Genomic DNA, 25000 nt, shown 5'->3' on the forward strand with positions numbered 1-25000 from the left:
CCGTGAAAAGCTTTTCCCCGAGAGTTCCAGACAGAAAGCCTGAAGCATCTCTCCAGTCCTCAACACACAAAAGAAAATGATAACCCCTGAATGCGAATGTATCACATTGTTAAACGATTAATCGTAATTCGCTCTTTAAAGATGCTTTCTTCACTGGGAATTCACATTATGTACACGAGACCGTTTACTGGAAATTCAATTTTTCAGGAACCATTTTGAAGTGGGTGAGGGGAGAGTGGGGAGTGTCTCTCAAAAAATGCAAGCACCGCTTGGTTCCCCGCCTACTTTTTTTCTCTTTTCCCGGCAACTTGAAATAATAGTGACAGCTGTAACTGGATTGCAACAAATCTTTAGAGACACACTGATAACAACGGTGCAATTTACAATTTTTGGAAGACGAACAAAAGGTGCTAATGAGAAATTGTTTTCGTTCACCTACATGGCGTCCATGACGTAAGGCATTCCTGGCTTTCTTTCACCGGAGCAGTTGCCATGTTTCCAAATGAAAGCAATAGCCCATTTCCGTGTTCATGTCTGCCTCTTCTTCAAAGTGAGTCTAAGTGCGACGTTTTTCTTATGGAAATTAGTTTTCATTCATATTTAAAGTAGAAATAATTACCATCACAAAAACTTCGCCTTTAGACTCGCTTCGAAGAGGGGATATACATGAACTCAGAAATAGCAATTTCAGAAGAATCGAGATTAATGAATTCCCTTATGCAGTGACGTCAAGTAAAAACCGAGAATAGCCGATTAATCATCGCTGCCCTCATTTCGCAGGTCGGATGGTTGCGCCTTATCTTCCCGCCTACTGTGTCTCCAAGTATGGTATTGCAGCCTTTTCGGACGCCCTCAGGCGCGAGATGCACCCGTGGGGGGTACGGGTGAGTATCATCGAGGCAGGTGCTCACAGGACCAAGCTACTAAGTTGTGATGTTTTGGAAAAACAGTGGCAATCACAATGGAATGAACTCAGTGATGAGCTGAAACGGGAATACGGTCAGGAGGGACTACAGAAAGGTAGCTTTTTGCCTTGTTATGTGTTTTTTTTATACAACTAATATGCCTTTTTTCACATTCTTAAAGAGAAATTTTTAAAAGAAAGTTATCTTGTGGATTTTTTTTATCTTTCAGCAGCGCTTTTCATAAATAACTCAAGTTCTACTAGATACCACAAATTAGGAAATAGAATATAAAAGGGTTTTCGAAATTTGAAAAAATACTTTGCCACCGAATTACTTTAAGATATTTGCAAAGAATTTAAATTTAAAGGGTCTTTTACTTTATTCTTTTAGCAATGCTGTACCGTTACCATAACAACAGCTGGGGCCTCGCGGACTCTCTAAAAATATTGCCTGACATTGAAATAATAATAATAATAATAATAATAATAATAATAATAATAATAATAATAGTAAATATATCTATAAGTATATAAAACAATCACAAATCTAAAAAACTATTCCCAGTAATAATAAAAATGTATATATAAAAGTTATAGAACCGAGATTTTCGCAAGGCATCTATCTAATTCAAAGTCCGCTTCTTGAACATTACTTCTAATTGTTCTTTTAGCTGTTCTTGACCCTCTAAGACAGAGTAGAGCCGACCTAAGGATGGCAAAGGAGACTTTAGAACGTATCCAAGAGACGGTGGTGGCATAGTCCTCTCCTTTCTTCGCTGCGACTAGCTCTGCCAACCTGTTATGGTATCTCTTGCACTCTTCTCCCTTGCCACCTGTTGTTGTAAATACTAACGGTGTAAATGTTCCCTGTTCCACGTCCATCACTCTTCGCGTATACATAATAATAATAATAATAATAATAATAATAATAATAATAATAATAATAATAATAATAATAGTACATGTAAATATGATCAAATGCGCATTACATTGAATGGTAAGCTATAACAATTGCTTCTGCTACTAAATCAAAACCCTATCTAAATATACAAAAACTCTCAAAAACTTATCTATTTATGAGAATTATCAAAAACCTTTATATGATTAAAAATCCTAGTAAAAAGCTAAACTAAAAAGGCGAGTTTTCAGTGAAATTTTAAATTTGTCAAAATCGTTTTCGTTGCGTACTTGCTAGGGGAGACTGTTCCAAAGTTTAGGTGTTTCTCACATACAAGCACAATCGCCTAGTGTTTTATTTGTTATAACGTTTGATGCCTGCAGTTACTAAACAATTATTGGATGAGGTTGAGCATGATATCATGAATTCTTCGGCTTCGGCAGATAACACAGACACGAGGTTTTGACAATTCATGATATCATGCGAAAACCGAATTCAATAATTGTTTGATTATACATTTTTCACATAAGTCATCCTCAGAAACAGAAGCGAAGCGTTCAGCCATTTTGTTTCTGAGGGGCTTAGTAACCAGGCAGACGTTGAACTTGACATGATAAATGTCATATCTGCAGCAGATATTACGTTTATCATGTCAAGTTCACAAGCTATTGTGAATTGATTGAATGCTCTCGACCAATCAGATTTTTCATAGTGAGTCTGATGTATAATAATAGATCTTAATTCCCTGTGTTGCAATCTGACAAGCTCTTGTAAATAGATAGGACCATGCCATTAATAACTTTAAAAGTAATAATAATAAGTTTGAACTGCATTCTAAACTTAACAGGTAACCAGTTCTCGCAAAACTGGTGTTATATGACATATCCTTGGGATATTAAGAATAATTTTGGCGGCCGAATTCTGATAATAGTATTAGACAAGTATCAAAACGTTGCCCTACGGAAAGGATCATCGGTGTTGTAATTCTTTTCAAGGGGAAACCCGCTGCCACCTGAGGGAAACCCTTCCGAGGCTCTTTAATTAAGTTGAAAAAAGTTTGGGAAAGTTTTATAGGTTCCAACCTTGGTCCTATAACTTCTCAAAACTGGGCACCTCTCAGTTGACTATGGAGCCGCTTAACATTTCCATTTCAAAAACTGTAAACTAATGGCTTTGTCATCGGTGCATAAAGGTAAGAACTGAACCGTTTGCTCATAATGAAAACAACACCTTATATTTTCAACCCGAGCTCCCGATTTTGTGGTTTAGTGTCCAGGCTTTCTGCTGCGGCTCGGATGACGCGCTTTACGCATGGTTTTCGAGAATGTCGCCGATTAATAGAGTTTACCTCCTTGGAAAAAGTAATTGTGATGGAAAAGTAATTGTGATAGAGAAAAAAAACTTGCGTTTCTTTTATTTGATCATGTTACTTCAACTGATCACAACTCGAAATGGGACCATTTTGACATTTTAACAAAAGGTCGTTGTGACATGCAATGTGAAATAAAAGAAACACTGTCGATTAGAGATTTAAAGCCTCCCCCAAATGAAAATTAATTAAAGGGAGGTTACATATTCTGTATATTTCTGTCACCCTTAACGGCGTATATATAATCGGTATTTCCTTTTTCTTTTGACAGGTCTGAATTCCTTGAAACGCCTTGATATTATATCCTCGTCGAATACCTACAAAGTTGTCAGTGGTGTTATTCATGCGCTTACATCAGGTCACCCTCGAAGTCATTACATCATAGGCCTGGATGCCAAAGTACTCTCGTGGATGGCAATGATGCCTACACGCTTGACTGACTTTTTCCTGGGCATTGTTAGATTCACACCTGGACCCAAGGAGAGGAGCTCGGGCGACTTCAAGAACGACGTAAATATGTAGTGATACACCATGGACTATGGAACACTTTTTCTTCGTAAATCTGTGCTGCCTCTTATATTCTTCTATTCTCCCTTTTCCCCAAGCCTAGCCTGACAGTACCACGAAGCAAGTCTCGACACGTTATTTTACATTTAGAAAGTCCCCGCGAAAAAAACACAGCCGTTAACTCTAACTTTACTTAGGATTGTGTGTTAGCAGACTGCAGCCAAGCAGCTTACGTCTCATTGACCCATCTCGAACCTGACAACTTTTTGTTGCGGCCAAAAGCGGGAGACTGCATGATTATCCTGGGGAGTCGGATTTTCAAAGATGGCCATACCAAGTAAACCAAGTAAGAAGATTATCAAAGATGTCCCTGTCAATAGAAATTCCCTTGCAAAATCAAAGATTATGTGATCGCTAGTGACTCATGTATCATGGGTTGTCGTTGACGTTGAATTGATCCGCATGTCTTGGAAAGTGTGCTTAGTAAGTCTGCTAAAGCTGACGTTTTTTAGCCACGTGTTGAGAGGGAGTTTGTTTCTAAAAGCCGAATTGTTTAAAATTGATTACCTAAGGAAGGCCCTCTGCCATTATCACCCTTATGGGGGCTAATTATTTTGGCCGGTTCTGAAGAACGCATTGTCGTAGTTAAGGCCCAATTTGTAACCGTTGTCAACCATACTTGTTTCAAATTTTTGAGACGGAAGTTCATTTTAGTCCGGAAGTTCCCGGTTCGGAAACAGCAATGGGTCCTTCTGTGTTTGCCCCAGTTGTTTGTTCGAAGTCGGCCCAAAATTCACTCCGACTCAAAAGAGGAAATGGTATGAACTGAATACGTCAAAACCTTGCAGTTACTCCGTTTACATCGAGTTACAGGTTATGGCCGGTGTACTTCAGTTTCATTTTCGTAGAGCAGAAACTACTTTGACAGACACCATTAACTCAAAATATTTTTTGACAAATTCTAGATGACTTCAAGCCTATTGTGGGCATTTTTGTTGTCATTTTTGTGCTAGCACACAAAGACAGGAACACAGTTTTTCCATGGAGAACTATGTGATCTTTCTATCCTTCAACTGAATAAATGTGAACACAGAGCAAGAGTGAATTAGATAAGAGTGTCGTTATGGCACGGGCGGGCTCCCCAGCACAGTCACAGATTAATCTATTTTTAGAATACCCGTTCCTGCGAAAATCAGTTGTCATGTCCCTGAAAAAACATGGCAGAAGCAGTCACGCGTGTCGTGGCTTCTTCTGACTGGTTAAAATTGGCGTCCCTTTGTTTGTTTCGCGCGCAAAGTGCATTTAAAAGTAAATCCATTTGTGACTGTGCTGGGGCAAGGCTGCCGCAAAGTGGTAGATCAATATACTCTTATCTAATTAACTCTTGCGCAAAGATAATAAAGTGTACCAAAGGCACTTTTGTTCCAACCCTTGCTTTATGAAATAATCAATTATGCTTGACTAGAGTCTACCTTGGTGGTACCACAACCATATTTTTCGTCTTCGTCTGGTTATGATGCTGGTCACTGAAGGGTGTGCTTTGGTGGTTGCAAAGGGAACCGACATGATTAATATCAAATCCCTTCCTCGTGTAGTCATATTCACGTCTGTGATCCGCCGAATATCCCACTCAAAGCTTCCATTTTACCACTTGAAAGCTTCTGGTTCACTTTGGATGGAGTTTTCTATTTGTGCATAAATACCAGCAGATTACTATTCTTCAGTTTTGTTGATTAAGTGGCCAATTTGGAGTTTTAAAATGAAAGAAGGATTCACAAGTCGGGATCCTAAGGGGTGAGAGGCCCAGCCCTTTGCTGGCTTGTAGTAAATATTTTCTTGGCTACACAGACCACACTTAGATTACAAAATCATCAAGCAGGAGTTGTAATCTCAATGGAAATGCTCAGCTCAGGGTACTACGGGTGTATCACGCTTAGCTGCGGAGGGAGGGGTGGGGGTTAAACACCGAGTGGAAAGAAATGTTTTTCTTTGCGGCTCCCCTCCCCCTTGACAAAACCAGCCGTATTTTGCCTCAAATGCTATATTTCTAGCCGGACTCACAGAGCATTTGGAAAATTGAGCCAAGCTATCGCATGCCCAGACAGGCAAATGACACCCATCTCACTCATTTAGTGATAAGCAAATTGTCACTCTTCCTGAAGAGTCAACAACATTACATTGCTGACTAGAACTGAACAATCATTTAAATAAGTGAAACAGATGGTGAGAAATGGATTCGGGAGTTTTCTTTTCGCTTTCTTTTTTTTTGTTGCTGGTAGTTATTGCTCCTTTTTCAATTTACCTGGTCACCTGTTTGTTGCCGAGGTCCAAAATCAATATAAAAGGAAAATATGTTCTGATTACGGGCTGCGACACCGGCTTCGGTCGAGTGACAGCGATTAAGTTGGATAAAATGGGAGCTTGTGTGCTGGCGACTTGTCTGACGAAAGAAGGAGAACAGAGTTTGAAATCAGAGGCGAGCGACAAGCTGAAAACATTCCAGTTGGATGTGACAAATTCCAAGCAGATTAAAGATGTCTACGAAGAAATCAAGAAAGAAATTTATCCTGGTGAGAACGGAATTCACAGCCACTATTGTCTTCTTCTGGCGGCATTCTCTTAAGAATGAAGGTTATAAACATAACAATGACAGCTAGTCTCTGGCAATTTATGTAAGTTTGTGACAGTAAATCTTTCTTCTGAAGATCTTGCGGCAGAAATTTCCAGAAAAGGTGAAGGATTTTAGGGACTTTACGAAATAATTTTGAAACAGTTCGCGGCTCTACAGTAGAATGGTAACCGGGCAAATACGAGTAGGAGGTTAGATTGACAGGAAAAGCGTCTGCTTTCGTTTGATAATCGAGAATTCTAGCAACCACGTGCCTTTGCCTCCTACCCTAGGAACAAAGCTACCTTGCACTTTGTAGCATAGGCTCGATTTCTGGCCTTTTTGTGATGAAAAACTGACTCACAAAATGGTTGGAAATTTGATCCTGGCTACCACATGTCTAGACAAGCAAATGACACTTGTTTCGTGAAATGCAAATTATCACTCCACCTGAAGACAGGCTTTTATAGATTGTGCTAGTAAAAGTAAGATATGATGCTACTAGCACTGCCCATTTTAGCCCAAATTATGCTCGCTTTTCCAAACAATTCCAGTTTTTCTTAAAATTATTCCTTTTGCAAAATGAGCGAAACAAGTCCCAAAATTGTATCACGATCGTGCAGCGAAACGTTTTATACTGTCATAAGCTCCTCTTCTATGGTATTCTGCATTTTTGTCTTAAGACCACGGTCTCTGGCTATGTTCACTGGTTCTGGTATGGTCTCCAGAGAACTGCAAGTTATCAGGCTGTGTGGCTGTCGCCATTTTGCAAACTTGCAAATGAGAGGTACTGGGACCAATGCCATTTAGTAACTTCCGGTTCTCGTCATCTCGTACCAGCCTGCCAGCCTCCTAGGGAGGCCCTCCCTCCGTCACTAAACTGTGAATGCCGCTAAAACATTGAACAAAAATGGTCTCAGGCTTAACACTGTGTACCGATTATGCTAGCAGCGCTACTTGTTAAAAATCAGTAAAAATTATGCTAGTTTCCTCAATTATGCCAAAACTTATGCTAGCACAATCTGTAAAAGCCTACCTGAAGAGTAAAAAAAACTCTATGGATGACTAGTGCAGTGGAATTAAAATACGTGTAGCATGGGTGATGAGAATTGTTTCCGGAATTTTCCCTTTCTCTTAAAATTTTTCTTATTGTTATTGCTCTTTTTGCAACCCATCCGGTTACTTGTTTGTTGCCTTGCCGAAAAATCAATATAAAAGGAAAGTATTTTATGATCACAGCCTGCGAATCAGGCTTCGGTCGAGCCCGGCACAGCAATTAAGTTGGACTAAGATGAGAGCTTGCAAAAATGGCTTGAGTCGAAAAAAACGTTTCTTATCACGAGGAAACGTTAGCACAAGTCAAGTTTAGCATGAAAAGGTGGTCTTGTGTTTCAAATTTTGTGGCATTAATCACCAGTTAAATTTACGTTTAAATTTGGCGTTGAATCAAAACTTCATATATTTCAACCTTTACAAGCAAAAGAACAAAGGGGAAAGTCGGGAGAAAAGCCTTACCAGAACGAAAACTGGGAAAAATTGTGAAATTGTTCAACCATTATTGAATATTAGTACTTAATTTTGGTTTTAGATGGATTATGGGGTCTAGTAAATAATGCTGGCATTATATGTTTATCACCAATTGAGTGGACTTCACTGGAAGACTTTAAGCGATCAGCAAATGTGAATATATGGGGAATGATTGATGTCACTAAGACCTTTCTCCCACTGATTAAGATGTCCAAGGGACGAGTGGTGAATATATCAAGTGCAGCAGGTTAGAAGTAGTCGTTAACTTGGTTCAAATTCAGACAAAAATTGATGTTACTTTGGTTTGGAGAATTATGGATGTAGCTTGAAAAATTACAATTCAGGGAACCTACAACCGAATTGCAGTGTGAAACTTAACTTACATTATTAAGCTTCATTTAGTGTGGTGGACCCATTGTAGTTGTGCATTAAAGCCTTGTTTTGTTTGACATTTTCCTCTATCAACAGTGAAACCACAACCATTCCATGTCATTTCATTTCTTGGGACAGTGTCACACTACTATGATTTCAGTCAAAAATATATGTCAACATTTGACTTGATTTGCGTTAATTGTTGATTTCAGTTTACAGTGTCCCCAATTAGTGCTCCAGCGCTGGAGCGACTAGACACTAAAAAATAAAAATAAAGTACGTACCTTTCCTTTCTTTTACCTGTTTGGATGGAGAGGATGGACATTGATTGAAACTTGCCCATCCCTTTTTGTCGTGTTTATTTGTCCCATTTGATAAGTTGGGGCCTTTCTGTCCAGAGAAAGGAAACAAGTCATTTATGATGGTTAGATGTAGACAATCTAAAGACGTTAACAAAGCTATATATTTGTCTACAAAGTGGATAAAGGGGTTTTTTTCTAAGGAAACTGTGGCACTGTGTCGGGGGAAAAGTGAAACAAAGAAAAGGGTTTGTCAACCGGCTGGGTTGATATGGTAAATTGACCACCGTAAGGAAATTTGAAAGTTGACGTTTGGAGCATTAACCCTTCGTTAGAGCGAATTAGGGAAGTAGGGCGGGTTATTAAAGAATTCCGTTATTCCTCGAAATGTCAGCTTTTAAATTTCTGTGCGGTGGTTAATTTATCTTATCAGCGCAGTTGATAAACCTATTTCTGTATTCGTCCAGTGACTATATTGTGACTATGTTTCAGGAGTCCCATTACTTTTTATCTACACACTTCTATGATTTTTTTTACTGTTATACTTGTTCAATAACAGGGAGGATTACAGTTCCACTTACAACTTCTTATTCTGTGACCAAATATGGTGTGGAAGCATTCTCTGATGCTCTACGACGGGAGATGCAACCGTGGCAGATTAAAGTCACTATACTGGAGCCGGGACGGTTTGCAACCACCATCTGTAGTCCAGACTTTTCGGAGAAAGAGCTGAGGAAGGGATGGAACCAACTTAGCGAAGAGCTAAAAAATGACTATGGGGAGGAGTTCTTAGAGAAAGGTACGAGAGTGCTTTGTCAGTTTCATAACGGATTCCTACCTCCAACATGAGCCTTTGTCTTGTGGCTCTCTTGTCCTGTTGTTGGTCGGTTTTAGGAATCTCACAATTTAGGGCTGTACTTTTTTCTTTGCTTTGTAACAAATTTAATGGTCGAATTTCCTGAAATAAGCTACACCTAACATCCTCAAGGTGCCAGGGAATAAAGTTAGTCTGTTAACTGCTCTGTAATGCGTTGTATATGCCCCTGCTGCAGCATCTCGATGGGTTCTCCTTGGACATGGATCCACTGGGCAGTCTTCCCTGGAAACTGCTGGGGCATGATCCTCTTGAGGCTGAGATGTTACTTCCAAAGGACTGAGCTTGACAATTGCGCAGTGGGTCATGCCTTCTTGGGTAAGGATGTTTGCTGCTTGTACATGAGCATCTGTTCGCTGTAGTAGTCCCTGTACCACTGCGAGTTTCCAGTTTACCCTCATCATGTACCAATACAACGTCACCGACCTACCTCGAATATGGGTTCGCTGTTGCGTTTTGCTTTGGGATATTATCGTAACGATGTGAGCTACTTTGTCTCCAAAGGACACTGGGAAAGGAGGTGTCTGGTTTCTCATAATTCCTTCATCTCCAATCTGGGTATAGCTCCTCTCTGAAATGGGGAAAAACTGTTACCCTCCTTACACATATAAGACGGGCCGGTGTGAGTCGTGTGTCACCAATTCAAAATGGCTTCAATCTCCAGTTAGCTATGGGTCAAATTAATAGATGCTCGTCCAACCTCCTTTTTCAGCGTAGTCATAGAAAGGCCAATCTTTTTTTCCAAAACCCGCTGTGCCAGGCTGTTGTTATGGGCATGAGGTGCCAATCGTTTGCCGAGGGCCGTTTTTACCACGAACGATTGAAACAACGCTTTCGTTGGCTGCAGAAAGGTACATGGATGCGAAATCATTCACTGAAGAACAGAGTTCCGAGCAGTAAATCTGCGACAGTCAAAGAGAGGAGTCTATATCCTGACAGATTTTTGGCGACATTAAGCGGACTGCTCTTGTTGTAGCACATGTAAAAAGGCAAATTTAAACCTTCTTCTCTTCTTCAGCTTTGCGGATGTATAGGGCTCCTGTGAAATCGAAGTCTGTGCCTGTGAATGGTTATGCTCGTTGGAGCATTGATTTTAGGAGCGGGGATGGATCAGTCCTGTTATATGGCAATCCTGTCTTGCGCGGCAAGACAGCCAAAGACCTTCCATCAGTAGCTGCTCAGGCAAACTCGCTGAATGTGCCCCACGAGGCCCTCATTCACATGAACGAGAGCTTAACAACTTACAGGGGCGACTTTTCGGGAAAGTAAGGGAATTTAAGAAAACCAAGTCATAGAAACACGTGTGGACTCAAAATGGACGAATTATGCTGAAATAGACTGATAACTCATCAGTTCAATCGTTTACCACATTTGAACAGTATGAAGAAATGCTAATCGTCTTCAAAGTTATAAGCGGTGAAAAAGATATGATTAGGAAAAAAAATGGCAATTGACTCGAATGATAATGTAAGTATGCATTTTTCTTTTAACTCTTTAGACGATAGAGAATTCCATGCTTTGACTGGGAGCTGGCCTCGTAAACGACGTGACTTCTATAAAAATCCTGACAAAAGTGATGAAAGCGATACAGATCAAATGCTTGGGGTTCCTTGTTCACCGTATTACACTATAGCAGATATAAACAAGCTAACTAAAGGCATTACGCCTAATAAGTCCTTCTTTATTTTTTATTGTAACAGTAGGAGTTTAGAAAAAAATCTTAATCTGATTGAGGATGTCCTCTGCTTCCTTAATCTTAAACCAGATATAATAGGTATAACAGAAGCTAAATTAAATGAAAAATCAAGCTCCATGTAGATATCAATGAGTATAATTTTTTCCACACTGACTCTCCTACAAATGCTAGTGGAGCTGCCTTATACATAACTAAACGTATAAATGCTATTCATAGGCCAGATATCCAATTTGCTCTGTGTTCAGTTGAATCATGCTGGGCTGAAATTGACAATGGTAAAAACAAAAAACAAACCATAGTTGGCTGCATTTACAGGCACCCCAATCGTGATCTAAAGGAATTTAATGCACCACTTGATGATATAATAAGGAAACTAAATACCCATTATAATCAAATTTTTATTTTTGGTGACATTAATATTGATTTTCTTAAGACTTCTATTCACACCCATACTGAGGAATATCTAGACATGTTGTACTCGAACAATCTACTCCCCATTACAACAAAACCCACAAGAATCACAGACCATACTGCGACTCTAGTGGATCATATCTATACTAATGTCCCATTGTCTCAAATACTTGCCTGAATTGCAACAGTCGATATATAAGATCATCTCCCTGTTTTTTGTGTGTAAATTATGAAGATTGAAGTGGAAGTCTGTAGATGATTTTTCAGATTCTATTCCGGTTTCATAGAAGAAATATGTCTGGAAGAGAGAGCCTCTATAAACTGGGACCAATTACTGCTTCCATCCAAATCTCTAGATGAAAAAAACTAATGATGTAATTCAAACTCTTAAAAACGTTGTAGATAAGCATATTCTCAGCAAGCAAGCATCACATTCCAAGCCGAACGAACAGCGCAAACCATGGATTACAACTGTCAAATCTATAAAAAGGAAACAAAAAATGTATACCGCACGCACTTCCTTAGTAAAAACCCTGAAAAATGGAGGCAATACAAAAAATATGCAAATAATTTAACATCCTTAAAAAATAAAAGCAAGAGGAATTATTATGCATACCAATTTTCATGTTCTTGCAGCAACCTCAAATTGACTTGGAGACTTACTGGGACATTGATCAGCAGGAAAATAAAAAACCAATCCTCCCCAAAAAGGATAATTGTAGGGAATAGATCTTATACCCAAGAAGGTGATATAGTTGAGCAGCTTACTAATTATTTTGTAAATGTAGGGCGAACACTAGCCAGTAGACTCCCATCAATTACTAATGGCAGTCCAACATAATACATTCCCCCTCTTCAAGTTTTGTCATGTCCCATGTCACTGAAAGCCAAGTGCAATCTAAGTTGGCTGCCCTTGGTGCAACAAAAGCATATATCCACATTCCAACAAAATCGATTAAACTTGCCAGTGATTTGCTTTTAGCACCACTTACACAAATTTTCTCTGAGTTTATTGAAACTGGTGTTGTCCCAGAAATCTTTAAAATCTCGAGAGTAACACCCATTTATAAAAATGGTGCTGCAACAGATATGGCAAACTATCGATCAATTTCTTATACCACGCTAGAAAATGTTGAGATTCACTCCATTCAGTACGGTGCTTGAGAGAATAAAGGGGGTATCTTCTAAAGAAACTGTGGTACTGCATTGGTGGGGAAGAAGTACACAAAAATTTGGTAATTGGCGAAAGACAAGGGCTCTGACGAAGGGGCTAACGCTCCTCGCCCTAGCTGACGAAGGGCTAACGCTCGAAACGTCAGCTTTTAGAATCCCTGTACGGTGGTCAATTTACATTATCAACTCTGTTGATAGAAGCAAATTTTTGTGTGCTTGAGACAATAGTTTATGACCAGCAAATTTCTTATATTGAGAAGCATAACATTCTTTACAACTTTCAATTTGGATTCAGAAAAGGGTTCTCTACTGAATATGGTATACTAGAAACTGTTGAAAATTTGAAGACTGCACTAGATAATGGCCAAATAACCTGTGGCTTTTTTTTTTATTTTTCAAAAGCATTCGACACTGTAAATCACCGAATACGTTTGGATAAACTATTTTAAAAAGTATGGTATCCGTGGAATTCCAAGGCAATGGTTTACAAACTACTGAGGCAACCGCCAACAATATGCTGAAATTAATGACACTGAGTCTAGCTTGATGAATATTACCTGTGGGATTCCTCAGGGGCTACTCTTGGTCCACTTTTATTTTTGTTGTATATCAATGATCTTCCTAACTGCTCTAAAAAGTTGCAATTTCGAATTTGCGCTGACGATACAAATATATTTTTCTCATCAATAACCTAAAAGAGCTGGAAAACATAATTAATGATGAAATGGAAAATGTATTGCAATATTGCATCCTTAATAGACTGTCAAAAAACTTCAAAAAAAACAAATTACATGATTGTTACCACTCCTCGAAGAAAAAGTGAATATTAATATCACAGTTTGTAACATTCAGCAAAAATCAAAAATTAAATATCTTGGGAGTCTTTATTGCTAAGAATCTACAATGGGGTGCCCAAATTTAACATATCAATAATAAAATTGCTTAAAATACGGGGATAATTGTTAAATTAAGACATTATCTCCCATTATCCATATTAAAACAACTCTATTACAATCTTATCTTTCCCTATTTAAATTATGGACTCATGAGCTGGGGATCTGCAGCTAAAACAAGATTGACAACTTTGAAAACTAAACAAAGTAAATGCATTTGTATCATGTTCTTTGCCAGTAGATATGAATCTGCTACCCCATGCTTCAACATTTTACAAATTTTAAAACTGAAGAATCTCTTTAAACTCAAGTTATCAGTTCTTGTTTTTAATTCCTCTGATGAAACGTTGCCACCATCCTTCACTAACCTGATAAAGCATGTCACTGATATCCATCTTTATAATACAAGGTATGCTGCAGCTCAAAATTTGTTCAGGCCAGTTTCTAGAACTAATTATGGACTATGTCAATTTGAGGCAATATCAGCTCAGTTATGGGAAACCATACCCATTAACAGTCTGCAACATCTTCACTTCTTCTTCAAACTCAATTTGGCAAGGTACTTGCTTGCTCTCTACTCATGCAGGGATAGGTCCTTTACAATTATTTATAACTTTGACTACTAATGCTGCCACTTCTTTAAACATATTCTTTTAATATACTTATGTAAGTTACATGTATCCTATGCCCTTTTTATTGTATTTTTTAAATCTTTATTTAATTTAATTTGTTTTTTTTGTAAATTAGAAGAAAAAAAATTAAGAAAAAAACAACCAACCAACAAACAAAACCTAGACCTTGTAATCATCTCACTGTACACCCACATTGTAACCAAATCTATTTCTATCCTCAGTTTTCCTAATTTTGTATTATATACCTGTATAATCTCTATAATTAGTTGAAATATCAATGTGTGCAAGAAGAGATTCCTTCCTTCTTACAAGTGATATTCTGGCTCTTAATGACCTCCAGCGGGGATCAATCACCTCAGGCGCAAGAGCGTCAGTATAGAATTTACACCAGCATTAAATTGACGAACATGTGTACTGTGAATGACAGATTCTGTAAATGGGTACTTTGTAGATTCCACAGCTGGTGCATTTTGGAACCTCTCACCATAATGAATAAAGCCCGCATCGGAGTTAACGAACTAATGTCGTTTGGACTGAGGATTTTAAAATCACGCTGTTGATCTCTTAGTGATAGGTCACTTGTTAACGATTCTTGATCAACTGCGGCATTTCTAGCTTAAGGCAATTTTTGTTCTCCCAAGGTTCCTTTTTGATCCTTTAGTCTTCAGTTGTTTTGGTCAGAGGGGCAGAACATAAACTGTCACAGTGAAAAGCCTGGAAAGGGTCTGAAGTTTGATACTTCTATGAACTGGTGAAGACCTGTACCAGTCCTTTTCCATGGGTCACGGTTGCTTTGTAGGTTGCTTCAGTCTTTTCTTCAGTGAAAAGGGTGACAGCCTGTTGGGTGAGACGCCCTTCCGTTTTGGACCAGGAAGGCGATTGGGGATCTTCAGGCAGCCAACGAGGTTGTACACTACAAAATTCTAAGGATACAAGTTGCGGAGAGTCTAGACCTCTAATGAAGAGGTCAGCAGGGCAAGGCAGTACTTTCAATTCGTCATTGATTTCAGTTCCTTGATTTCTTGTACATTGCAATTGGCAATAAATAGTTTTCGTCATTTTGTGTTGCAAAGGCAATGTTGGACTACCTGGTTCACACACCGGAGATAAACCGTTTGTATGTTCAGCGCACCTTGCAGGTAAGAGGCAAGGCTAGCGCGGATCATAGCTGCGGTTTAGTCTGACTGTGGCACGGTCAGTTCTCTTGCTGGTGCAATTGGCGATTTTACCAACACGAGGAAAGAGTGCAGTCCCTGTAACGATTCCAGATAGTCAGTAGTCCTGTAGGCCTTTGTACTCGCGTCGACGAAAAACTTGGCATTCTGTGTCGTGAGGCCAAAATTATTCTGGATGGAGATAGCGCCTGATAATCTCTACGTATCTAATCTCCTCGAATTCCTCGGTTAGTTCTTTATTTTTTTAATTCTTCCATTTAAATGAAAGTGTGTACTCGAGGTAGAGGCTTTTCCAATTCAAACCCCTGTCGCCATAGCTCCTGCATCAGGATCTCTGTTCGGTGCGGACTGTTACTTTGCCACGAAGGTCATAGATCCGTGATGAGTCTTAAAGTACCTCTCCCTTTGTTGTCAGATTTAGGACAGCCGCAGCCATGTTTGGTTGTGAGTATTTCAACAGAACACTTTGGACCTCAGTTTTTGGCCTTTCATAAAGAATGGAAGGGATGTGTAGGAACGGTTTCCTCAGGTAGTTGCACGTTTTGTACTATCCGAGATTACATTAGTTGCTGTTTGCCTTACCGCTCAAGAAATATTTTAGCTCGGCAAACTTGTCTTGCAATTAAGGCTTGTTTTTGGTCGGATTCCAGAATTTTCTGCTCAAGATCAATTCCGTTTTGTCAATGGAAGCAACGATTTCAATTTTGAACGCCTCAAGCTTTTAGTGTTCTTGCCCTTATTCTTTCTCCATGAAGGTTAGGGCTTCGATCTTTCCCTCCACCATGATATCCGCGATATTTTGTTGCGTAGTCTAGTGAGATGAACCCTTTGAGCTCTACTTGAAGCCATCTTACATTGTTTCCTCCAAATCCTTGTCAAGGTGTCAATCAAGGCAGCAATGTCACTTAGAAAGCGACTGACGTTTATTTGCAGGTGGCGGGGTGTGTGAGGGGGAGGGGGGGTAGGCTTTTAACCACTGAAAGTCTTCACTAGCTCCCAATGCGCATGCGCGGCACGACAACCACATATCAAACTTTGGGTTTGACTTCTGGTTAGATAAAGCCACAGCTTAACATTTCTTTTATGCTCTTTTCTTTTGTTTTCACCGTGGAGGCCCGTTCGGATGAAGTTTTCCCCTAACCTAGTATAGTGTTCACAATGTCTCTGAGTCTTTGCATCAAGTATAACGTCCAAATTCGATCAAGATCTGAAAGCGGTAATGCATATTTATGTTCACTTGTAATACTCTCACTCCCATGTTTTGTTTGACTGATTTCATATTCAAGTTATCGTCAAATTTTCTTTTTTTCTTTACAGCAATATCGATTGTGAAAAATATTCCTTGTGATTCCGATATCAACCAGGTTGTAAATGCAATAATCGATGCCCTGACTTCAGGCTTTCCATCTGATCGCTACGTAGTTGGCACGGATGCCCGCTACGGGTTTATACCGTTGAGCTTTTTGCCAGCATTTATTGCTGACTTTATCCTTCGTGTTCTGTTAAACCCACCACACCCACGTACGTGCTACCATTTGAGAGCAAGTACCACAACTCAGTAAACTGTTCCACTTCAAAAGGCAACTTGTAGAAGCAACCGAAGAAAAAGCTAACAAGTAGGAAATAAAAATCCCTGAAAATTAGTTATACCAATATATTCTATTGTTCTTGCATACCATGACGATCTCAAACCAGTTCTAGGGTTCGAACTTGGTCTGAAGAAACGTGCAGCGGACTTTCCTCAACTTTTAAAAAGTGCATCTCTTTAAAGTGTAAAGCCACTCGTTTTTCTTGAAATAGACAAGAAATGATAAACATTCGATGAGCCGTTTGTTTCTTCAAATAAATATTTTCACCTTATTGAATAGTTTCACATATAATTCGTGCGGATATTTGGAGAGTTGTGTAGTATTTTTCCGAGCCCCGAAAAAAATTTCCGCACGTATTATATGTTAAACCTTTCACTAAGGGATTTATTATTCCACTATTGCGTCATTTTCCAGCATTTTGGTTTCTTCCTTCTTTGACTGAGAATCGTATCGATTGCATAATAAAGCGCCTGCGAATGACGAAAGAAAAAAACCATACAAATTTCCTTTATTTGATTGGATAATCGAAATAACGAGTGATAAGCGACGAGATTGTGTTGATTCTTGAAACTCCCGTTCTGTCCGTAAACCGGTAAAAGCGGGACACTACAGTGTATTACCGTCTCATATTTTGCGCGTTCTCTCGATCAAATATAGTAAAATGGCGTCATAGTGGAATAATAAATACCCTTATTTACGTTAATAAAGCAAATATTTCTTTTTTCAAACATATCATATAAACATTAGCAGGGCTATCGCCCCAGTCAAACGAACAGCTTCTATAAAAGCTTCTCTTTCATCTTTAGTTTGATTTCCTCATCCAGTTTGATTGTATGAAATACTTCATATGTTATAGACTATGATCTTTAGAGCGGTTTACAATTGAGTGCCGTAAAACAAATACCGAAGTAATTACTTGGACCATTCACGGCAGGTGCAAAAAGCGCAATGAACCAATCCAAATTCGTAGCAACTCCGTCCAGGTGATCTGGTGACGCAATTCGGAGGACTAGGGAGAACAATTTTAACGCCGTTTCCCACAACCGCGCGGGGCCTTGAATGTTATTTCCGAATTCAACATGGCAGAGGCGAGGTTAGATCTCGGCGGTTTCCACTTGAGTGTTCATTCCGTAACAGGAATTGTGAAAGGCACGGAATGATCTGTTGATTTTTGGCGATGGAAATACTGCAGGAAATTTGGAGACAAAACCTAAGGCCGCTTAGGATATGGCCTTAAATTTTTTCTTCCCAGTCCTCCAAATTTACGTCACCAGATCACCTGGGTGTAACTTCGCCAAAGCGCGGGAAAAACCCGCCTGCAAGTCGAGATTGGTTTTTGTTTTCCTTCCCACTAAATTAGTAAGCCTAGCAATTGCAATTGCATAATTACTTTTGACAGTCATTTGAATACTGCTCTATCTAGTATAGTTTTAATGTATACCGTGACCTTTCTGTATGTGCGAGTTCTTTGAAACAATTAAAGCTTAATAATTTTGGTAAACTTCAACGCAAGTTTATATATCTTTTCTCTTATACTATAACTGAGGCGTTTGAACAAGAGTAAAAAGTCGGCCATCATGCATGACTGGGTTGAATGCATGTGGGTGCCCACAACGGCAATGTTCCACTTGTGCAGATGATCAGAAGCGATTTCCAGAAAACGATAAGAGATCGTTTCTTGGCTAATTGCCCTAAAAAAGAAAAAAAATCATCAGGGCCCGGTTGTTCAAAAGCCGATTAGCCCTAATCCCAGATTAAGAATTAACCGAGCAGTTTATTTCTCAACTACCAAATGCTATTCATCGCTGATATTCGGCAAAATTTTACATTAGAAGAAGTCGATCTTGAAAAACAAGAAAGAAAGAAACTTTCACCGAAAAGTTGAAAACGTGAAGCAAACGTGTACGCTAATCCTGGATTAAGTTAATCGGCTTTCGAATAGCCTGCGTAGCCAGCGGTATTGTGGGCGCGCGGAATAAAGTCTCTAAAAGCGCGCGACGAAGCCGCGAGCAGAATGGGGAGGAGGACTTTGAAATACCTCCTGCACGAAAACCATGGGTTTTTGAATAGTCCTTATACCAGTGTGCGGGAAAAACGGATTGGTCGAGAGAAGTACACACGCCAATCAAATGTTAGGTGACCCCTCATATATTTTCCAAGGGACACTTTCGCAAAGATTCTACAAGTTCTTGGCGCACGTGAGAAGGGTGACACTATTCCATGGAATGGAGGAATGATAGAATGGAATGGCGGAATTGCGGAATACACGGAATATTCTGAAATACGGAAGATATGGAATATTCTAAAAACGGAAAATATGGAGTATTTTGAAACACGGAATATACGGAACATTCTAAAACACGGATTATATGGAATATTCTAAAATGCGGGATGGGAGGGAAGTCTGTTAAGAAAGGATATAAATATTACATTTTTTGCTTGTGAGTAGTCTGGGTAGGATAACATAACTTCAGATGATAATTTTTTATTTCCTTGCGACAAAAGATGTAAAAATGTGTTACAGAGAAGAGTTCAACCCTGGGTGATATGTTTCCCGCTTTCGTTTTTGTGCCTCTCGGACTGTGACGAAAATTCGCAGCCCACTTTCCCGCATTCAGGGAAGGGAAAATGGAGAAAGACGATGGTAAGTGTCTCATTTGGCTTAAAAACATAATGTACGACATGTTATCGTTTCTTTTGAAGGCTGATTTGCTAAGTCAGTGCCTTTTTGAAAGTCTCTGTTACAAAACCTAATCCGTTCACATACGATTTCCTTAGCAGATGTTGTTATGATCGGTCACATGCGGACCACTCTCTGTCGGTGTTGTTGTTATCGATCTGTAGAAGGATAAATACATTACGGCGGTTGAGATTTGGTCGCTCGGCAATAAATGTAGATTCTCCGTTGTTACAACAACGAAGTGTAAGACGATCGCCTTCACGCCTATATTACGCGTGAAAATGGTCGTTTCTAATTGGTTGGTTTACTTGGGATCAGTTGAGGTCAATAAGGTGATAAAAGTGGGCGGCATTCAAAAAACCCAAGTTCTCTGGCAGGCGGTATTTTTCGCGGCTTCGCCGCTCGCAATTAGTGGCCCTACCGCCAAAACTTTATTCCGCGCGCCTACAATACCGCCAGCTACCGCGGCTAGCTTTCGAAAAACCGGGCACAGGATTGAAGTCATTGAACAACATTGAGACTCCATAAATTTCTTTTATGTAATTTACATTCGGCAAATACTCTTCGCATTTCGTGGTATGATTCCCAGTCTTAGTGATACCAAAGGCTATGCCTACCCCTGGTAGGCTTTTTGGGGTGCAAGGATGGCGCAGCGGTGAGAACACTCGCCTTCCATCGATGTGGCTCGGGTTCGATTCCCAGATTCGGCGTCATAAGTGGGTTGAGATTGTTGGTTCTCTACTCTTCATTGCAAACAATAACTAGCAATTTTAATAATATACATGAAAGAAGTTCTCGATTCTGATTGGTTGAGAGCAGTGCAGTTGCACGATTGGCTAATAAACAATAGGGTTATGTTTGGTGCGAACCAATCAAATCTTTTATTTTCAAATCAAGCGCGCGCCCTGGATAGCGCAATTTTCCCTGATTGCGTGATACGCGTGCGTTTCTTCTGCTTCGCCATCTCGAATTTTTTCATGTATATTATAAAGCCCTGGCCAAACGAAACGCAAGTCGTCGCAAGTCTTCGCAAGTGAATGCAAGTGGGTGGCCAAACGGTATGCAAGTCAGCGCAAGTAACAAAACTTGCGTCGACTTGCGACGACTTGCGTTTCGTTTGGCCAGGGCTTAAATTTGGTCGTCTTTGAAAAAATTACTCGTGCTTATTTATTCCAAATTGCACTCGAAATCATGTGATTACCTATACTAACTAGTTTTACAAAATATGTGAGGCAACGAGAAGAAGGAAAACATTAAGTTTACCTGAAAGCTAACCGTTGTAAATAAGTGTTGTGTCTCTCTCTCTATTTCTCTCAGCCCTACGTTGATTTTCCTTGAAATTTTCTCTTCTTCTCCTTCCTTGGCTTCTCTCAAGATTTTCTTCGCTGAAATCATTTACCCTCTGAAAAACGCAGGTTGCCAAATGCACGCAACGCTGCCACGCGATTTCCGCCTAGGAAAATTGCCTGAACACTCCCGTCCCAAAGGCTGTCCTACCTCCCCACCTCCACCCCGACAGTCTGTAAGGGCGGACGGACGGACGGTCGTGAAGTCATAACCAAAATTTAATCGCATGAGGCTTCGCATGGGTAGATTTCCTAAAACATTCTTACCCATGGTGCTTCGCTGGCACATTTCGTGCGCCTGAGCTCCGCTAAAAGATAAAAATCCTTATCCTTATCCTTATCCTTTTACGAGGGTAACACGTGCCAGTGAACCTGAGTTACTAATAAATTTGTGGCCCGCGGTACGCAGCTTTTACCCCTCTTCGTCCGTCAAGGACTCTATTTTCCATTCCCAGTAACAAAATCCCAGTTCCCAGTTCCCAGTTGCCCCTTTCCAGTGACTGCCTTCCCCACCGAAAAATCAGGTCAATCCCAGCTCCATTTTATCCCTTCATGACCCTCTTTCAGGCATGCCGTAATAGTTTTGACCGAACAGGCGAACGGAAGTTAAAGTCAGAATTTTCCCTACCGGGAATACTCACAGTTTAGTGATAAGAATGTGGAGGTAGCACACATTACGGGAAAACACTTATCACTACTGTGACACCAGATTCACATACGGTTGGAAATAACTTCCTGGAGAGAAGATAGGATTCGATTGCTGGATCCAATTGGATAAGTTAAATGGATTCCAAAGATTTGTTTTCTCCTTTTTTGTTGCTGCTGATAATTATTGCTCTTTTTTCAATTTATCTGGTTACCTGTATGTTCCCAAGAACGAAAATCGATATAAAAGGGAAGTATTTTCTTATGACGGGCTGGGACAGCGGCTTCGGTCGCGCGACAGCGATTAAGTTGGATAAAATGGGAGCTTGTGTGTTGGCGACTTGTCTGACGAAAGAAGGAGAATTGCGTTTGAAATCGGAGACGAGCGGCAAGCTGAAAACATTCCAGATGGATGTGACAAATTCCAAGCAGATTAAAGATGTGTACGAAGAAATCAAGAAAGAAATATCAGCCGGTAAGATCATAAATAAAGTAAGGAGGGACCAAACAATACCCAGCCACAGTGGCCGGGTTTACTGTAGTTTAGTTGAGGTTAAGTCTTTCTTAATGCACCTATCAATGTTATCCCCCCGGGTGGGGGGGGCGGGCTACCTACGGGAAATTGACTCAGAGAGCCTTCCCCTGGGTGGGGATTTTGACATGTAGGCATTGCCCCATGGTCGGGAATTTGACATGTCCGCCATCTTGGAACACCGAGAGAACCTGGAGATGAGTTATCCTCAACCTTGGTTTTGATGGGACTTCTCTTGTTTTCCTGATTTTTCTGGACACCGTGGTTGAAAGAAAGGTAAGCGAATCCGTCTTCAGGGGTGGATCCATACCGGTTTCCAACGTTTTACGGAAGTCGGTCAGAAACATGGGAAAGGGGACTTTGGAGAGTTAAAATCTAAAATCTTCCCGGGGGAGTATGCCCCCGGACCCCCCTAGAAACTATTTCGGATCCTAGCTGCGCCCCTGGTCTTGTCTTTTTGTAAATAAGGTCCATCACTTCTATCAGTCCTTACTGGAGTGTTCACAAGTACGAGAATGTTTCTTTCTACTTTTTCTTGTGATTACTTTTTGTATCATTTCTACATATTCATGAATTTTCCACTCTATCATTGTGCACGCTTGATTGATTCGAAAGCTGGTTAATATTGTTCAGGTTGTTTTGCTAAATGTTAGGGTCTTGTTCGGTACTGTGAGCAGCGGAAAGGTTTCGTGTTACACGACAAATTTCCATCAGCTGTTAAAAGGGAATTTGAAATCGACAGTGAAGAACATTCATTGGTGTTCGAAAAGTGAGAATCTAATGAGAAAAAAGTTACTCCAGGGCAGGAATGTGATGTTCCAATGGTTCCCGGGGGTGGGGGAATTTGACAGTCTGTAGGTGCCCAGGGGTGGGAAATTTGACGCTAGCTCCCACGAAAATGTCAAATTCCCCTGGGTCAGCCCGCCCCCCCCCACCCTGGGGCTTAACATTGATAGGTGCATAATACGCAGATATTGCTGAGTATCGGGAAAGTGGTGCAAAGCGTGAAATCTGGAATCCGGAACCGGAATTTTAATTATTTTATTGACTATTCTTCATTCTACCTTGAAATCACTTGAATTCAAATGTTTATTGGGTAGAAAAAGTTTACAAATGCGACTTGTGTCACGCAATGACATTACAGACTCCACCAGAAAAGTATGAATTTCGTACATTTTCATTTTGTTGGACATACTAATAATAAAAATAGAAGGTTTTCACGTGAGGTTGTCGCTGCCATGCTGGTGGATGAAAGCAAAAAATCTCTCATTAGCTTCTTTTGTTTGTCCACCAAAAGCGTTACATCTCTCTATTGTTATTGGTGTCCCTAGTAGCTGTATCCATTATCTTTGCTTAAATTTGAGCAGCACACGGCTGCATATGGCTGGCTCCACCTTTTTCTTTAAGCCATGAAAATAACATGCACGTTTCAGATGTGATATACAGTACCTCACTTTTTTTTTAGTAAAAACATGCACGATAAAATTACACTTATACTTTGAAGTGTCAATAGAGCGAAAGAAAAAGAAGCTGTCCTGTTATTTAAGCTGGTGAATTGACCGAATGCAAAAATGGCCAGCAACAAATTATTCTTTTGTCTTTATGTTAATTAGCCTAACTAGCCTCGTTTTGCAGCCCGAAATTCTTTCAATTTTACACGTGTTAATGAGGGTAGTTAAGCTAATTAACACAAAGACCAAAGAATAATTTTTGCATAATTTTAGTCAATATGAAATAGTCCAATTTTTTTTTTCAAACCGATAGCTGAAACAAGAAATCTACACACATGACAATGCGCTCATGGGCTTGTCGCTCGCTTGGGATAATATTCCTCATTCCCAACTTCCTGAGATCACTAGTTTGAATCACACAATCTTAATGAGTGGGAACATGAGATACTCATTGACTTCTTTACAGTTCTGTGCTCAGTTACCAGGCCTTTGAATAAAAGCAAGGCTGGAGTTGACCTTGTTTTGATACAGTTACTTATTGCTTTTCTTATGTAAATCATGTTGTTGCAATGCTAGCGAGTTTCTCTTTACATAAGAAACCCTGTGAGGTTTGTATCAAAGCAAGGTTCAATAACTCCAGCCTTGCTTTTATTTAAAGGCCCGATAACTGAGCACAGAACTGTAAAATGGTCTATTGGAAAGCGGACAAGAATTCTAAAATCGCGCTATTTAATTAAAGACTTCAAGAAGTCACAGTCATCACATTTGTTGAACCTCATTGTGCTTTTTTCCCCTCCTCCAATGTTGTTTTCCAAACTGAAAGTCTTTTTAAAGATTCTCATTCAATTATTGAAATAAATGAGTTTCAATGAATGAGGAAAGACAATTTGCAATAGGGTTCCATCTAAATTTGTTTGATATCAATGGGCTTTGTGGGGTACAAGTAAGACCACTTTAAGTTATTAATGGGGACATAGTTTTTCAGTGATTGATTAACCCATTGGCTCCCAGGGGTTCCCCATTGATGAGTAAAATTGTCTGGCGTTAGACAGTAAAATACTCTGGTGTTAGACAGAGTAAAATATTAAGTCTGGCCAGTTTAGGCCGGTTTGGACGTCAAAGGGTTAATCCACTCTCATTTGTGTGTGTACATATATGCTGTCTTTATCATTGGACAGATTAGTCAACCTAGTTCCCAGGGCTTTTCTATGCCGAAGTGGCCGAGAGAAAAACCCTGGGAACGAGGTTGCAGATTAGTCTGTCCAATGATATGGGAAATGGGATCCTTGCTGTATTAACTGCTGATAATTAAGATACAAAGGCCCACAGGGATGAACTGCATTGTACTGTTAGATGTTTTACCCTAGTTATCCCTTCCAAATGGAAAGTCATAGGGTTTTTTCTCATGTTTAATGGAAG

The 25000-nt window shown here is 39.9% G+C and overlaps 3 protein-coding genes across 3 annotated transcripts in view; all 3 read left to right on the forward strand.

Annotated features, from left to right (window-relative positions):
• Nucleotides 1-5092, forward strand: part of LOC138041561 (dehydrogenase/reductase SDR family member 9-like) — a 10129-nt gene extending 5037 nt beyond the window's left edge. Inside the window, exons 3-4 of the mRNA XM_068887302.1 lie at nt 781-1020; nt 3443-5092. Coding sequence (XP_068743403.1) covers nt 781-1020; nt 3443-3693 — 491 coding nt within the window. The 3' untranslated portion in view covers nt 3694-5092. The remainder of the gene's footprint in view (nt 1-780; nt 1021-3442) is intronic.
• A 642-nt stretch (nt 5093-5734) lies between these two features.
• LOC138041562 (retinol dehydrogenase 7-like) lies at nt 5735-17960 on the forward strand. The gene is made up of 4 exons (XM_068887304.1): nt 5735-6248; nt 7875-8060; nt 9044-9283; nt 16656-17960. Exons 1-4 carry the CDS (start codon nt 5909-5911, stop codon nt 16898-16900), a joined length of 1011 nt encoding a protein of 336 aa, XP_068743405.1. The 5' UTR covers nt 5735-5908; the 3' UTR covers nt 16901-17960.
• A 3481-nt stretch (nt 17961-21441) lies between these two features.
• LOC138043740 (retinol dehydrogenase 7-like) overlaps nt 21442-25000 on the forward strand; it is a 9924-nt gene continuing 6365 nt past the window's right edge. The window contains exon 1 of the mRNA XM_068890153.1: nt 21442-22073. Within this exon, the coding sequence (XP_068746254.1) occupies nt 21737-22073 (337 nt within the window). The 5' untranslated portion in view covers nt 21442-21736. The remainder of the gene's footprint in view (nt 22074-25000) is intronic.

This window comes from Montipora capricornis, chromosome 3, assembly GCF_036669925.1.
Source record: "Montipora capricornis isolate CH-2021 chromosome 3, ASM3666992v2, whole genome shotgun sequence".
NCBI classification, from domain to species: domain Eukaryota; kingdom Metazoa; phylum Cnidaria; class Anthozoa; order Scleractinia; family Acroporidae; genus Montipora; species Montipora capricornis.

What these genes read in the sequence shown, in the direction of transcription:
- LOC138041562 (XM_068887304.1), top strand. Translation starts at nt 5,909, where the DNA reads ATGGATTCGGGAGTTTTCTTTTCGCTTTCTTTTTTTTTGTTGCTGGTA. An exon ending in CAAGAAAGAAATTTATCCTG is followed by an intron (nt 6,249 to 7,874) that starts GTGAGAACGGAA and finishes TTTTGGTTTTAG; the next exon opens with ATGGATTATGGGGTCTAGTA. An exon ending in GAATATATCAAGTGCAGCAG is followed by an intron (nt 8,061 to 9,043) that starts GTTAGAAGTAGT and finishes GTTCAATAACAG; the next exon opens with GGAGGATTACAGTTCCACTT.